The sequence below is a fragment of the Dermacentor andersoni genome, chromosome 10 (assembly GCF_023375885.2).
Source record: "Dermacentor andersoni chromosome 10, qqDerAnde1_hic_scaffold, whole genome shotgun sequence".
In the NCBI taxonomy this organism is placed as follows: domain Eukaryota; kingdom Metazoa; phylum Arthropoda; class Arachnida; order Ixodida; family Ixodidae; genus Dermacentor; species Dermacentor andersoni.
This window is the reverse complement of record NC_092823.1, coordinates 38522731-38540405: the sequence shown is the minus strand read 5'-3', so window position 1 is coordinate 38540405 and position 17675 is coordinate 38522731. Positions and strand designations below refer to the sequence as shown.

The 17675-nt window shown below is 47.2% G+C and overlaps 1 protein-coding gene across 3 annotated transcripts in view; it reads left to right on the top strand.

Annotated features, from left to right (window-relative positions):
• The window catches only part of LOC126519159 (phospholipid-transporting ATPase ABCA3-like), a 122739-nt gene that overhangs the window by 72289 nt on the left and 32775 nt on the right, over positions 1-17675 (top strand). For all 3 annotated transcript variants that reach the window (XM_055065103.1, XM_055065102.1, XM_050168772.2), the window contains exons 17-20: positions 922-1123; positions 8112-8379; positions 9679-9804; positions 13590-13841. In XM_055065103.1, coding sequence (XP_054921078.1) covers positions 922-1123; positions 8112-8379; positions 9679-9804; positions 13590-13841 — 848 coding nt within the window. The remainder of the gene's footprint in view (positions 1-921; positions 1124-8111; positions 8380-9678; positions 9805-13589; positions 13842-17675) is intronic.

Sequence of the window (17675 nt, the reverse complement as noted above, 5' to 3'; positions counted from 1 at the left end):
AAAGAAGGGGTAAGGTGTGCAGACACGGACACAAGAGAAGTGGACAACACGAACACCGACTATCAACTGAAGGAAGCACTGAGGCGAAAAAAGAAAGAAGACACAAAACTAATCTGTGCATGCTCTGGAATGGTAGCGCCACGTGTCAGTCGGGTACACATGCCGGTCTATGTGAGAGGTAACTGTTAAGGCATTTGATCTCTTCCTTATGTAAGGTAACCGAAGGCTGACTCACGCACGCACTTCCACCATTATTGATATGCCATGCCTCGACCATGAGACGCGTATCTTCATTCCTGTGCCTTTACAATATTGCGCATTCATCTAACTTGGGCGTCTGAGTCTGTCATGTGAAGGTGCGAGTCTTATGGTCGAGGCATGGCATATCAACAATGGTGGAAGTGCGTGTGCGAGTCAGCCTTTGATTACCTTACATAAGGAAGAGATCAAATGCCTTAACAGTTACCTCTCACGTAGACCGGCACGTGTACTCGATTGACATGAGATTATAACATTCCAGAGCATGTGCAGGTTAGTTTTGTCTCTTCTTTCTTTTTCTCCACAACGAATATACCGAACATTTGAAAAATTGAATAGTAGGTATTCGATTCATGAATCGAATTATTGAATGTTGGCTATTCAATTCAGTGATATTCGAGTATTACACACCCTTGTTTAAAACAGAAAGTGCAAGATACAATTATAAGACCTATGGCATACAGCCACCAGAGGTCTGGCAATCGAACACCATAGGTCTTAAAATTGTATCTCTCACAGCGTTTTTGCATATTTCTTTTTCGTTGAGCAACTTGGCTATCATTAGCTAGGACACTTTATATACTATGTAGTTGATTTTGTCACAAGGATACTGAAAATAGCATGGTGAATATTTCATCTGCCAATTTCGTTTGCAAAATGCAGGTACCTTGTAGGTGGTCAGACTGACAACGATGCAAAAGCCGTGGCCTGGTACAATGGTGAGCCGTACCACATTGGCTCTATGTCTCTCAACTTGGCGCACACGGCTGCACTGAGATATGTCTCCGAAGACGCCACTGCCAGGGTGTCAGTCACCAATTGGCCACTGCCTGGTGAGCTCTCCGAACAGATCGGTGTCGCTTCGGTAAGTGCCTGCTGGTTCACTGGCGGTAGCCAGTATTAGCCACATTTCTAGCACAGAAGATGCATAATTTGTCTGTCAGAAGCCTGTCCGTAGCATGTAAATGTATCCCAAGGTTTGCCTGTAAAATGTAGAGGCATGTCCTTTGTCAGTTATGTTGCTTGACAGGGATGCTGACTGTGATGCTGACACCTTTGCGTGAAGGAGACACTAAAGAAGAAAATTAATTTTGTGGAGAAGGATTGGAACGATATAGCGAGTTGTCCTCTCCAACGCTTTCTAGTGGGTCATCCTCTCCAGCACTTTCTTGTGGGTCGTCCTTTTTAGCGCATTTTGCTCGTGAATGCCGCTCATGCCGAGAGTCTGTTCGCTGCGCTAACAGTCGGTCGCAAACGCCAGTGACTAATAAATGCCTTTGCAATTTTAATTGCACTAGTAAATTATGTTTATGCAATACTACTATCACTCTTATTGTGACAGGATGCTTGTTAAGTTGGAAAGTACACTGCAACATGAGACCACTCTCAAGTTCGTGCACATAGCTTTTGCGACATCTATTTTAATGGCTGCTCTGGTCTGGGTAATTGTTTATTAGTAAAGGACTTCATTGCATTGTAAATAAAAGCTGACTCAATATAGTAACATCTTGGAACTTTTGGTGCACTAAAGCTGTATTCGCACATCAAATAATGTCACCTATTCAGTCGACGACCATGCGTGATGCAATAAGCAGCTAGTCTGCAGTGTGGTTTTGCCCATCGTGATTTTGCCCAGTGAGACACAATCAGCAGTTCGGTTCTTTGTGTGAATCTGGCTTTATAAAAAGGCCCAAATGCGAGAAAAATACTTTAAAATTTGTGATGTCGCACTGACATATCATATTTGCATGATTTCAATGCACCCCCAAGCCTTACGTGCACCCACTGCTTGCGTGTTTAAAGTAAGGAAATAAAAGTGCAATTGAATGTAAAGCTCACCCAGTTTATCAAAGAAAGAATATACCATGCCCCCCACATTTGCAATCAGAAAAAACGAGACATGCAGAGTTTACCTTCACAGAAGAGGGAGAGAGAGAATAGACCTTTATTCTGAGCAAGTGCAGTCTCTGCCCTATACGGGTGGCCTCCTTAGCCCAGGTAACCGTGGACTATGGCCATCTTCCGTGAGAATCAACAAGGTTGATTCTTGGGCTAGCTGGTACGGTTTACTCATAATGGCAAAGCCTTTAGCGCAATTCAAAAAGACAGGGGCGTCCCTGTCTTCTTGAATTGCACTAAAGGCTTTGCCATTATGCATATTCCGTGAGAAGCTCTTTTTTAATAAGTAAGCTTTATAATGAAAGCAGCATGTCGTCAACCCCATTTGCACTTCATTGGCTGCAGGTGCCAAGTACACAGGGGTGGTAGTCTCAAGCGGTCTCGTTTAGTGATACAGTTAAACCTTGACACAAAGAAGTTGGTAAAAGCGGCTATTTGCTTCGTTCTATTGAAATTCAAGTTTTATGCAAATAAGTAGTCACCGATCGATTGTTCTGTCACGGAAAGGGGCAGCAGAATTTCTTTAAATGTCGGGCAATCGGAAAAAGCAGGTTCGAATAAGAAAACAATTCATTATGGTAAATTTAATACGTACAGTCAAACCCAGCTATATCGAACTCGCAAAAAAACGCCTATCAGTTTGATATAGAGCATAATTCGATATAAGCCTGCTAAATAATTGGATGTCATAAAAGCACATACCATTTATAAAATAATATTATTGAGGAAACTAGCTTAGTTTGGCATAAATTAGTCCTGCATTTTCTTCTGCTTGGGCAATTTCGCTGCCTGCGACGCACGCACTTCCCCACGTTGTCTAAGGAGTCGGAGCAGCTGAGGCCGCAACCTTCCGCATTCGCGCAGAAGCGCCGGACTAATGCGAGTGCACCAATCACTTCGGAGGATATGGGCAAAGGACCGTAGTTGCTTTCCTCAATGTGCCTACTGTCATTTGTGCTCGGTACGATGTCGGCGATGTAGTCTTCGTTTCCGGGCTCTACCGTGGTCGCGACACCATCATCTGCACTCACAAACTCGTCCACCGTTGATTCGAATGTCCCGGAAGTTTTGTCAGCTAGCTCCAAACTTCGGCAACACCGGCAACGGCTTCGTCGCATTCATCAGAATTTACAGTCCTCACCGAGCACGCGGAGACCGGCACGTATGAAGAACCCCTCGTACACGGCCGTGCGTATGCGTCGGGCGCCATGGGCACCGGGTTGCGAGTCTGGCCACTTTAGCCCTAATCGTGCCGAGAGTGCTCCTCGGAATCTTGCACACTGCGGGGACAGCCAACTTCTCATCGCGTTCGACGCGATTTATGATTTCGAGCTTCACGACGAAAGGCGAATTCTGCCGCTTCATCACGGCAACACTGCGGGAGAAGGCCCACAAGGCACAAACACGATAAACCAGAGAAGCAGCCAGACAACTCGCACTTTCGCCAACTTGCACGAAGAGAGCACAAGAGCTTCTGATTGGCTGTCTGAGCAAGCGCTGTAGGCAGGCCAGGATCATCTTTTGCTGGGGAGTGTCGCTAGATAGTGATCTAAAGAAAGGAAGGACGCTTGATTCTGCAACCCGTGTGGGAGCACGGCGAAGCGTCGTCAGGGGAGAGGGGTGGCAAGTGAAAGATGATAGAAAAAGAGGGAGGATGGTGGCCTAATAGACTCCACTATGCGCGACACGGGGAGTGTCGACGGCTCACCCGAACAGCCCGAGATAGCGCGGTCACGGTAGGGAGAGCGATTGGATGGAGCCGCGCCGCCGGGTTTCCCCGCTACCGCGAGGGAAAGCCAACCTCTGGGGGCACTTTTCCGCCGCTTGACGTTCGATATATCGGGAGTCACTGCAATATTTGTTCGATGTAAGCGTAATTTTTGCTATATATACTCATTGTAACTATACCGTGACCAGAAATTGTTCGATATATAGAATAATTCGATGTAAACGGGTTCGATATAGTCGGGTTCGACTGTAGTCGTCGACGAATGATATGGTGTCATGCCATGTTCGTTGACAATATCTTCTCGACGGTGTGAATTAAGCGAAGCCGATCATGCTTTCGTGTGCACTCTGCCCCCGCGGCTGATAGCATCGCCCGCACTGGGACGACGTTATCAGGAAAAGCGCCGACAGCAGGAAGGGAATGATTTTTCTGCCCCTTGCTCCAACGGGTGACCGAAACTTGAGTATATGCAACCTCCAATACTAAGCGTGCGGTAAGACAGTTTACATGGTGCCATTCTCACTCGGCACACCCACCTTTTGCACACGCTGCAGATTACCTCAAAGCAGGGTGCGTGGCTGCATATGCGCTCAGCCGCACTTACAGCCATTTATTTATTTATTTATGTATTTATTACAAATACCTACAGCGCCCGAGTTGGGCATTTTCGTAGGGGGGCACAGCCACGGCCGAGACGTGTGCCAGAAATCGAGACGTGCGCCAACTTAGCCCCCACTCCGCCTCCACCCGCCCCCTAGTGCACACACTTGATCACCTTACTGTGATCGAGCTCCCCTCCCCCTCTTTCCTTTGCTCGCTCGGGAAGGGGCCACTCGTAACGCCACCATCTTTCTTGTTTCACCCTTGCGCACTTTCACTCGCACCTCAAGCACGCAGTGCACGGGGCCCAATATGATCTTATCGCACTTGGACTTTATACAAAACATGATGCAGCTCCACTTCGGTAGTCGCTCTTGTCACACGGCAAGCGATTTGAGAGGTGCGTTTGCAAACAGCCACTTGTAATTCAGTCATTTGACCATCTGCGTCCACTGAAGTTTCCATTTATTGTCTCGGCATTCCTTTGTGGCGGCAGTGAAATTCCATTATGCTGAAATCGCATACAAATGCACTTCGTTATATTGAGGTTCTAAATACATGATTTATGGACAAGAGGTTATGAAAAGCTAAATACTTCGTTACATTGCGAATTTCAGTATATTGAAGTTCATTATATCGAGGTTTAACTGCACTGTCACTTTCACAGGATTTTACAGGACTCTGAATCGGTCAAAGTATGCGGCTGAGATCGTGCACAGACTGCACAGACACCAAGCTTGGCACAGCACCAGAAACGCTGGCGGCCGTATACGCCAACGTATACTTGGAGCTGAGCGGCGCAAATCTTGTGAAAGTGGTAGTATATCTGAAAGTGATTGACCGAGAATGATGCTCCAGATTGTAGCAGAGCGCAAAATGAACCCCCAGCAAACTTCATGAACACCTGTTGCTATTTTGTGATGGCAATGACACAACATCTGACGGCTGTGGTGACAGGCTGTCACCACAGTCAACAGCCTGTGACTGTTGACTGTTGCCTATGCTATGAATGTGGTTTTTGTTGCTTATTCACTTTTAACATTCAGAAAATTTTCAAGTCCATTTTCTTGAAAAAAAAAGGTACACTTTAGATTCATGCAAGTGCAGTACAGTACTTGTACATACTCTGAGCTTTTGGCTCAAATTTCAAGAAAAAGAAGTTCGTCCTTCCTATTTCTCCCTTAGTAATCAACCTGCTTTCCTCAGAGTGAATGAAAATGGAGCTTTTAAAAAATAATTTATCAAGTTGTGCCCACATTTTACTTTGCGCTTGCTTGAGTTTCTGATAACTGCCATGGTAGCTTAATGACTGTGGTGCAGTGCTGCTAAGCACGAGGTCGTGGCATCAAATCCCGGCCACCGCGGCCGCATTTCGATGGGGGAAAAATGGGAAAATGGCCATGTACCGTGGTTTGGTCGTACATTAAGAACCTCACATGGTCAAAATTAATCCAGAGTTCACCGCTACAGCGTGCCTTATAATCAGATTGTTGTTGTGGTGCATAAAACTCCAAATTTAATGTTTTTTTAAGTTGCTGATATTTGTTGTGTTAAGGTTATTTTGCTGTTATTGTTACGGTGTTTGACATCATGTGATGAATGTGTCTATAGGCTGCAACTCTTTTTCCAGAGATAAAATCAGTCGGTAGTTGGTGCATATCCTGTCGTGCGTTTCCTTGCGGGCTTTTTACCTACTGCAGCTATAGCGTTGTGCTGCTGGTCTCGAAGTTCCGGGTTCAATCCCAGCCATAACAGCCACATTTCAATGAGGGTGGAATGCACTCATGTACTGGGCAATGGGAGCATGCCAGAACCCCAGGTGGTCAAAATCATCCCAGAGCCCCCCCACTAGGGCGTGCCTCATATACAGATGATGGGGTTGGCATGTAGAATCCAAGAACCGAATTAATTTGTGCATTTTTTTATTTTTAATGCATTAGCATTCTTGGGGTACTTCACGCACTTTCCAGGGGCTACCTCTCTGTGCATGTATGTATCTGTTTTCTCACCAATCTGGGTCACCGGGTAGCTCATGGTCAAACGGGTAGCGCATTGGGCTGCTGTGCTGAGGTAACGGGGTTCGAAACCAACCATCAGACCAGCTTTGGTCGCTGAGTATGTGGCAGTGTGTACATACGTGCCGCGCTTCAACGAATCTCTTTCATGACAACATGGGTCACTCTAAGACGTGTTGGTCTTCAAAGAACCTCCTTGATGCCAGCTTGGGTCATGAAAAAGATCGCTTAAATTTCTCCCTGGCCGAGCGTGATCTAACCAATGTCACAAGGGTTCCTCATGGAAAGCAACCCAGCCCATTAGCAGGCTGCACCACAAATGCACTGGGTATGCGTCGCTCTTCAATGAATCTCTTGCCTACTTGGGACACTGAGCATGTGTCACTGGGTGTGTGGCAAGCGAGGGAACATTTCTCAGCATTCGCAGGCACTGGAGCTCCACACTTCTCATTGTCTCGGAGGCTACGTACAGACTTCTCGGCAATGCCAATAGATGGTGCAGCGTGCCTGGAAAGAAGTGCGAGGGGAGAGATGGGTTGCCGTGTCGCATTTCTTGGCATTCGCACGTACTGGCGCGCCATACATTTCGGAGGCCATGCGCAGGCTTCACGGCGGCGACACTAGATGGCGCCGAGTGTTCTTAGGGACGCATGAAAGACGAGTCCAGCTGCATATCCTGCCTCATACATAACTCGTTTTGACGGTGGCAATAGGTTGTGTTGCTATATTGATTCGATTCTAACACATTACCATCGGCAGTCATCGTCAGATGAGTTCTGCCACAATTTCCTTTTTCGCCATATTCCTTCTTTAACCCTTTCTTTACCGTGGCGAAAATGGCCACATAATTTGACTTTTATTTTTCTGAAGGAACTATTACATTTAAGATTTCGCGCAATTTACAAAAAGAGAGCAAATAGCTATGTGTCCAGCCACGCAACTTTTATGAATGAGTTCTATGTTCTTACACATAATTTTAATTGCCATGAACAAGATTGTAAAACGAAATTGCAGGAAACTTGTTAAAATATGATTGTATTTAACCAGAAAAAAAAAAAACTAATATATACAAAATGTTTTGCAACCCAATAGCCATCATCTGTGAACAAATCATAATTTTGTTGTGAACAGTACTCCCGCTACAAAATATTACTTGTAAGCACCATAGTTGAGCATGCAATGTGGCAGAGCAGTTCCTCGATGTAAACACAAGGAAATGTTGCAAGTCTTGCAGTAAATTGTTGTTTATTGCCGGATTTTGTTGACATTGCATTTCTTGAAATTCCGGTATGTATCTATTTTATCTGGCTAGCGCTTAATGGCTTCAGATGGTGGAGGAGCCCAGACTTGCTGGAAAAAGGGGCATAGTGTATGAGAAACAAAACTAGTTTTTCTACTATAAGTTAGATGGCGCAGCATGCTTGTGAGGGCCACTGAAGGTCTTAGAAAACGGTGCTTGACACCATCGCTAGCGGGCTAACAGTGCCCAGTGGGCACGGTAGGGAAAGTGTTAAGCAGGTCTGACCAATTCACTCGAGCTGTTCTACTGGAGCAGCTTCCGTTTTTCCTAGACAATTGAGTGCAGTTTCCTTCTCGCGCCTCTCTCGCAGTACGACCAGGCAGCCCGCATCCTGGCCGCTGTCTTTTTGCCCACTGCGCTGGCCTTCCTGTCCTCGTCATTCGTGCTCTTTCCGATTCACGAGCGCGTCACCAAGTCCAAGCTGCTGCAGCTCATGGCGGGCGTGCCAGGCGTCCTCTTCTGGGGTGTCACGTTCCTCTGGGACTTTGTCGTCTTTGCCGTCTGCAGCACGGCCGTCATGATCCCGCTCCTGGCGGTCAACCCCAACGGAGTTTTCACCTCCAGTCCTGGTGTGCCAGGTACAAAGTTTGTCTAGAGCTGCTGTTGTCAGGATTTCTAGCGGTTGAACAAGACTGCACACGGTGATCTATTGGCAGTTGAGCATGCACAAGATGGGGTGGCATTGAGTTCGCACATTGTCTTCTTCTAATGTGTTCATTTTCCGCCATGAAAATGTGCATCTACAGCGCAAAAGTTGCAGTGGCGAATACGCTGCTGCCAAACTCGAAAGGAACTTGAATGTATGCTCCATTCAGTGACATGAGCTCACTTCCATTAAGTTGCAGTGAAGGTGAACGTCTTCCAATATTTATTGTCCGTTGGGGACGTCTTTGAGCATGGAGGCGCGGAGGGCAAATGTAGTGCACATTTCTGGGTGGAGCTTATACTCAACATGTAGGTTTTCACAGTCTGCAGTCCTGATCTTTCACCAGCTTGACACCCTTACAGGGCTGCTGGAAGATTTACCCGCTTTGCTAGTTTAGCAATCCATCTGTTCTGAGGGCAGGCATGAAAAAAGCGTAATCATTGTGCAGTGTTCCCTTTTACAAAAACTTCCCTCATGTTCACGAACAGTGCACAGAACAGCCACGTTGTACCTGAGAAAATGGTGTCATGAAGCCGTGCAACCTCCTCTGATTATGGATATGACAATGGAGCCGCTAGAACAATGTCTTGATAACTGTTGTTAAAATAGATCTGCTTCTGCTTGATCGATAATCGTTCCCTCGACTCTTACGTACCAGGAATTGTGCATGGATACTATAGAAGTGTTGTAGAGCAGCACACTGGCTTTCCCATTGGAAATAACTGGTGGTGAAGTCAAACGTTATTACAACAGTCGCATATAACGTGAAAATACCTTCATTATATCTGGTGTTCTTTTATAAGCATATGCACCGATATAGCATTAGGACTTTTTGGTGGTCCCCTTCACATCTGAGTTATTGGTTAGCGACGTTGGTAAAAAAAAAAAAAAAAATTTCATGTTATTTAGATTTTTGTCATTGTGTCCAATAATTTGTTACGTTTGTGCTATATTGAGTTTTGATTATATCGAAAAAGATTGCCTCTGGGAAGTTTCCTTGGTACAATCATTTGTTCATAGAGAAGATAATGAGAAGTAAGACAGGAACATTGTATGTAAAAAAGTTTGGTCTAGTTCTTTATTTTTTTTGTGGCACTTCAGCTAGCCAGACCATATGAACATTTCCAGAAGTGTTGCATATCTTTCTTCGTTGGCAGTCTGATAAATGTGTGTTTATATTACCTTATATTAGCTTATATTATATAATTAAATTTACCCTTTTTATTTTCAGCGGCCACATACTTCCTTTTCCTTCTGTATGGCTGGGCGGCCATCCCATTCAGCTACATCTTCTCGTACGTCAAGGACAAATCGTCTTCCGGCTATTCCCTTCTGACCACCATCAACGTCATCACAGGTATACAGAGGTTACAAATACACAAAGCCTATTTTAAAGGGCTTGTCATACTCAACTTTCCTTGTCTTAATCACCTATCTGTCCCACTTCTTCTATCCTTACGCTTATCGTTGAAGCTGGTTGTGTACAAGGTTGGGGGGGGGGGGCAATGTGTAGCGCATTTTGCCACGAAGTGTTGAGCATGTGTTTGCAAATCTAAGCACTGAAAAGCAGCCACTTTAAGGGGGGAAGCGGGGATCAGATCGCGATTTTCGCGAAAAAAATCGATTTTTGAAAAGTACGCTTTTCAGAATCTACAGCATCATTTCTATCTTGTACTGAAATATTTCACCGAAAAACAAACTCTAAGCACTTAAAATAAATATATTTGTCGGTGCCGGCGTCCACAAATCCGCCCGAAATCGCGGAAAAGCCGCGAAGTTCAACGCACGACTGCTCGGCTTTCCCGCCACGGAGCGCCGCCATTTTGGTATCGTTGGAAAGCCCGACTCTTTGACTCTTTGTCCCAGCCCTTCCCTTCCTTCCCTGCCAGCCAGTAAGCGCACAAAAAAAGAAAAACAGGAGAGTGGCAGCACGGAGCAGCCAATGGCTGCCGCGCCCCGATTGGCTCTGCGCCGCGGCTCGTTGTAAGGCGCCTCCTCATTGGTCGACGCCGCGCCATAATGGCGGCCGAGGCAAGGAGCGCAAGGAGCGTCTGCTTTTGTCCGCTGCTGGGAAGCCTTTCTGGACTTTCCTTCTCTTGTGTTTCGAGGACGTCGGCCACGTGCAATGGATCCGCGCACGTTCGAAAAGAAGTACCGGACGAAGCATGCCTACGGGAAGCGGAAACGCAAGCCCGTCACAGCAAGGAAGAAGCGGCGATTGTCAGCAGGTGGTTCGGCCGAGCCGAGCGTCCGTTCAGAATCGGCGGAGTACGCGCCCAACGTGCTGTGCGATCTCTCGCCCAACGTGCTGCGGGATCTTGCGCCGAGTCGAGCACCAGCCAGCGATAGTGAGACGAACCATGATCTTTTGCCGTCGAAGCGCGGGCGCAGTGTTACTTCACCGGTGACGATCGACATGCCAGTGAGTCTCGCCGTACGCGAGCGTCCCGTCGCAAGTTCGTCCAGCACAGATTACGGAGTGAGCTTGCAGCGGTCATCGCCGCCCGACTGCAGAGCATCGGAGACGCGCTTCCGCGGTGTGTCGTTCAACGCCGAGATGTCTCCGCAGCCAACAACCGCCAGTGAAGGCAGTCCCATGCCATCGACGAGTTCCGGCGCTTCGACGGAGCTGCAACGCGGGCGCACGCTCGCTGCCGCGGATGCGCCGGCGGCCGACCTTGCCGCTCATCGCAGTGTTGACTGTTCGCCCAGTGAACGTCGCACTATTCAAGCTCACCTGGAAACACGATTTGTGTCCGCGGAAACTGCAGAACTGCAAGCGTCGAGAGTTCGCGAATCGCTTCGCGCGGTTTCAGCAACGGAGCGCAAGTTCGGGCTGACTGGCTCACAGGAAAATGCCATTCCCGCACCTCCAGAAGAGGAGTTTATGCTTGTTCAAGTTGCTGCTTTGAACTCGCTGATTGGTTCCCCGCTTTGCCCAACTTGTCAGCAGCCCGGCCTAGCAGTGCACCGCGAGACTGAACTGGGACTAGCTGTGAAGATGGTACTTTCATGCATTTCCTGTGGTAGTACCCTACAGTCTGAGTGGTCCTCACAAAGGAAGAGCGGCTCTAGAGCTTTCGAGGTCAACATCAGAGCTATGCAAGCAATAAAGAGCATTGGGAAAGGACCAACTGCTCTTAATGACTTCTGGGCCACCATGAATGTCTCGCATCGTGGGTTACACCACAAAACATATGATGGGCACCTCAAAAAGACTTTCAAGCCTGCCGCAGCGGCAGCTGCACACAACATCTTCACAGATGCTGTAGAGGCAGTGAAAAAGGTGTACACTGAAATGGAGACAACATTTTCAAAGAACATTACAGTATATATATAGTGTATGATGGCACATGGTTGACACGCGGCCACAGCTCCCATACCGGCGTAGGCTGTATAATTGATTTCCATACAGGGCTTGTGTTGGACTGCATAGTTCTGTCCAACTTCTGCCTTGGGTGCAGCCGACAGCCAGCAGAAAGTGACCCCAACTATGCTGAATGGAAGCAGCAACACCAGTGCCAGAAAAACACTGATGTGAATTCTGGAAGAATGGAGGTTGAGGCTGCACTACAGCTCTTCAGGCGCTCCTTGAGCAGAAATGATCTACGTTACACAAACATAGTTTGTGACGGGGACAGCCGCATGTTTCGCACTCTATGTGATGAAGTTTATGGTTTTGTGCAGCTATCTAAAGAGGACTGCATAAATCATGTTAAAAAACGAATGGGGGCTGCACTTCGCTCTTTGGTGGCCAAGGCAAAGAAAGGAGAGCCACTAGGTGGAAAGGGGGGCCTGACACAGCAGCTCATCAAAAAACTGACAAACTACTATGGCCTTGCTCTGCGGAACCACTCGGAAGTCGAGGAAATGCAAAGGGCAGTAATGGCAACGTACTACCACATCACATCAACAGATGATGAGCCCCATCATGAGCTGTGTCCCCCTGGCCCCCTTAGCTGGTGCAACCACCGGTCAGCTGAGGCAGAAGGGCAGCCAGCACCAGCTCACAAGTACAAGCTTTCAGCTAAAGTTGCTGAAGCACTCCTGCCTGTGTACCAGCGCCTCTCAGACCCTCAGTTGCTGGCCCGGTGCAGAGGAGGCAAAACTCAAAACGCGGCTGAGAGTCTCCATTCAGTGATATGGTCACTAGTATCAAAAGACCAGCATGCCTCACTGTTTGCTGTGGAAACAGCAGTGCACGAGGCAATTTCAAAGTACAACTCGGGCAGTCTGAAAGCTTATTCAGACCTGTGCACAACATTGGGCCTGCGCCCTGGTGCCCTCTCTCTTCAGCGGGCTGTCGAGAAAGACTCCCAGCGAATGAAGAAGGCACACAAAGTCCATCTCCTGAAAGGACAGAGGGCTAAGAAGTCACCTGCTGCCAAGGACACCAAATTCTACAATGCAGGAGCATTCTAGACAGTGTGTGCCAGTATGGAACTTTGAGGCTTGTTTTCTCAAAAGTTTGTTTTGAGCTTATCACCTCGCTCGTGGAAAGCATAGCACGGCAATGGGAGCACGGATTTTAATCCTGTTTGTTTTGCTGCAATTGGTGAAGTGTGCCTTATGTCAAGACAGTCTCAGATTTACCATTTAGGCTCACCATTTTTTTATTACACAATAATTGGAGCATGATACATTCTAAACATAAAGAGAAGGTGCATACTATATCGTTTAGAAGAAGAGCAGAGAAATTTAAAAAGAAATTAAGAGAATCTTGACTTAGACTATACTTCTTAGTAACTATTAAAAACATTTACAGACCCATAACCCATTTTGCTGTCACGCTAGGCTTTCCACGAGCAAGCAACATGTGAGCAATATATAAATAATGATAAAATAAAAACTACTGAAGATATGATTGTGAAACTTTGCAGCTGTCTGTTTGATGCTATTTCGAACCTGTATGCCAAATTTCATCACTCTAAGATAAAAAATGAAAAAGTTAGTTCCGATCCCCTCATCCCCCCTAAAAGTGTCATGTATATAAATATTTCCTTTTAACGTCCCTTTAAGGAAACCCAGGTAATCAAAGTTAATCCGGGGTCTCCCACTGTACCATGCTTCATAATCACATTGTGGTTTTGGCACGTATAACCAGAGAATTTTAATTTAATCTTGTATTTCCACTTTTGGCAGGCGTGATGCTGAGCATTGTGATGGCCGTCGTGGGGTTCCTTGCCAAGTTCCCTATGCTGGGCATTAACGAGGACGCAGTGCAAAAGTCAATGTGGTTCTTGCGGTTGGTGCCTGGATTTGCCGTCACCTGGGGTTTCTCCAACATCCATGAGATCGGAGGGGATCCAGCCAAGTGCGCCAAACTGACGCCCACCCTGCTGAAGAGCTACTGTCCCATGTCTCAGCTCATGGGCATCGAGGTTTGCTGCCAAGGTTAGCCACCTTCATTTATCTATTTATTTAAACATACCTTACAGGCCTCATGGGAGACATTGTGCAAGGAGGGGTAATGCACAAAGGGAAATATACATTGCAGTAAACTCTTTATATAGCATCAATACGCACCAAAATTTTACTAGGAAAACAGACACAAAAAAAAAGAAGAAAAAGCCCCACTGTGCTGGGAAATACAGGGGCAACAATAACATACTGCACAAAAGCAGAACGGTAGAGTAATAAGTGGTACATTAGAGAAAACAGTAGCACAGTAAACATCTGCGTACGTGCCAACTCTCCCAAATTTATAAAATTACAAATTCCAGCTCATTCTACAATATTGCAAATGTTTCGGCAAGTTTTATGGAAAATGAATTCTGTTCGCAAAAAAGTTTCACTCGTCGGTGTCCTGCATATGATGATGGTGAAAGGAAGCTGTTAAGCCTTAATGGGGGACACGGGTTTCAGTGACAAAAAATTGCGAAAAAAATCCATATTTTTGAAAATGGTATTTATGGAATTTCTGACTATTATGTTACCACTTCGCCAAATTTTGTGCATTCTAAATCAATATGTTAGGTGTAATATAAGTTTTTGTCACCAGTGTGGGCTAAATATGCGCCAAATTTTTCGTAAAGAAACACTTTTTCTATCGCGCATGACGGCCCCTGCTGTCGTTCAGTCGCCCCGACCCATATATCATTTGAAAGAGCAGTCTCTTGTCTTCATTTCCCGCCACTACCGGCTCTGTCGACACACTGGCAATGAAGAAATTCCGCCTCAAGAAGAAGACCCAATGCGTGCTGTAATTGGTCAACAAAGGCACGAGACCCTCAGCTAGCCACGCCATTGGTTAGGCTGGCGTCGTCTGCATCAATCTGCGGCCGCTCCGCACACGCCATGCGTGCCAACGAGGTTTCCGACGCTGACAGCGATGCTGACTTCGACTCTGAAGTTCGCTACGAACTTCAGATTTAGAAAAGAAAAAAAAAACGAAAAGAAAGTCGGCTTGCAACATCACGAAATGACATTCCACTGCGCCGCTTCCCAATGACATAGATAAGGCGCGTTTATAGTCCAACGTTATTGGCGCACGGGCGAGCGTTGGAGTTCGTTGGCCGTGTCCGGTTGCGCTGGCTACAGCAGTGTGTCGAACCATGGGTCTAATGATAGACACTGTTCTCGCCAACGTGACGTAACATGTCGTCGGACTATATTTAGTCTGACGACACACTACGTCGGACTATATTTTAGCCTGCCCGCTCCCGCATTCGAGCGACGCCGGAGATCCCGATGACATATTAGGCCTAGTCTCCCGAAGTGCTCCTGACAATGGCCGCGTTTCATCGACGTTTTGGCACGACGCTACTACAGTAAAACCTCATTAAACCGTACCCGCGTAAACAGCAATTTCGCTTTAAAAGTAGTAAAGTCAAATCCCCGACTCAGCGGCCATTGAGCATAATGTGTTTTGTATCCGCATAAACCGTACCAGCTTATTGCGTACATATCGGTTAGCACATTGTGTTTCCACCTTTCGTCGCGCAAACGCACTGGTGCGTCGTCTCCATCGGGCGGCCCGGCAGAACAACTAGCCTCAGAGATCGTAACAATGGCCTCCAAGCACCCTATGTGTTTGTGCGTAAAGCCACATCAACATCAACATAATTTCGGCCGTAAGCTCGGATAATGCCAAAGCTCGGATAAAAAGACGCCGTATGCTCAGCATAGAAGAAAAATTAGACTTTGTTCGTGTTAACGAACGTGACACGAAGAAGTCGGCACTGGCACGTGACAGGGATCTGCTGTTGACTACGGTGTGAGGCATTTGGAATGCGAAGTTGCGCGGCAGCGTTGCTGCGACCACAAAGAGATGTCGGCTGCGAGGTTCGACTTTTCGCCATTGTTGCCTCTGTTGTTGCCGAAGTGTCGGCTAGCAACAGGTGATGAGGACGACACAGAAAGTGACAGCACGGGCGATTCAGGCCCGACAGTGGCAGAAGCTGCACGTTACGTCAGCCTCATTAATGCAATTGTTGTGACGAGAACAGCACCCTGCAATGAAAAAGGCACCACGCGACTTCTGCAGTGCTACTGCACGCGTACACGGAGAATATGTAAAGCCAATGAGGAACCTGCCATGCGAGTATTTGCCGAGAAGAGGGGGCTGGCTGAAAAGCTGTCCCGCAGCTTCAGTAAGTTTGAGGCCGCTGTCGCTGCTAGGCTGCCGCGGCATCAAACGAAAATAACACTTGTCGCATGAAGTGAATAAATATTGCATGCTTTTTTCCCCTTTCATTTCACCCTCTCTGAGTTACGTTTTTGACAGGTGAGTGGTCGATCTCATGCTATTTTGGTTAAACAGTACTACCGTTTAGCACATACTTATTCCGAGCTCCGGCCAACTACGGTTTAACAGTTTCACTGTATTCTGTAGCCGGAATTTTAGGGCCGTATTGACAGTGGAGATCAAGGAAAACATTAGCGTCAACTCCTATTACTGACCGAAAATCGGAACTACTAGATTGCGTTGACGACACTGCTGCCGGGACAAACAGAGATGCTGGCTACGTCGGCTGAGCATGCATCTGCGGAAAATTTGCAACGGCTGCTCAGAAGGCATCACCTTAGTGACACTAGCCAGACAGACTACATTCCTGGAGGCTACTAAAGCAATAGCACTTGTATATATTCAAATATGTTGCGGTGTTCTGTTATAAAAATAAGCTCATTTTGTATTTTCAGGTTTTCTCAGTACAGTAGAACCCCGCTGTTACGTTCCTCACTGCTGCGTTTTCCCGGCTGCTACGTCGTTTTCATCCGGTCCCGACATAGCTTCCATAGGATCCAATGTATAAGGAACCCCGCTGTTACGTTGTAGCTGTGAAAACGTTCCCGCATGATACGTCGCAACTTAGCACCCCGAACCCGCCAGGGCTAAAGTAGACAACGCGCTCCAACCGCCATTTTGGCTTTTGACGAGTTTTGGCTGGGCTTGGCCGGGCTTGGCTATGGAACTGGCTGCAAGAAGCCGCACGCCAGTTCGAGAGGCCGCATGAGGCCGCCACTAAGTGGCCATTCGTGAAAAATGATCTTACTATCATCACTGTGATTACGGTCACCGCTTGGTTGTTGGACGGGTCGACTCACGGAGGAAGGAAACTCGGGAGAAGCCCTGACGTCACTCTTTGTTTATCGGGCCTGCTCTCCTCTCTTGTTTACGTTTCTCCCACGCCGCGCTGCGCGCAACCGGGCTGCTCGGACGCGCGCGCTCCGCAGCAATACTAAACAATCGTTAGCACGTTAGCATGATTACGCCGAAGAGGGCAAAATTTCCCGCGTATATTCGTTCGTCCGTTGCCATTGCCGTGGCGCGGTGACGACAAGGAGCACGAGCCGCATGATGCCGGGGAGTTGCCAAATCCTAGCTTTGGAGAAGCCGTCGCGGCTCTGGACCTCCTCCGCAGGTACGTCGCACCTCACAGCGACGCTGACAGCAATGCGGCCTTCCAGGGTATTGAGAAACGTGTGGCTATTTATAGCGAGCGAAAGAAACGGCAAGCCACCATTCTGGACTTTTTTAAGTCCTAAGCGCACTCTGTGGAAATAAATTGTCTATAGTTGAAGCTGCACTTTTTTCATTCATTTTCGGAGCTTTCCTCACTGTTGCGTTTTCCCGGCTGTTACGTTTTTTTCCCCCGGTCCGGTGAAAAACGTATGAACGGGGTTCCACTGTATCTCATTTTTGGTGTTTTTTAAACTTGCAGAAGAGGTATCTCCATCTTTAGGGCACATAGTACCATAATTTTAACAGTGGCATGTAGCTACATG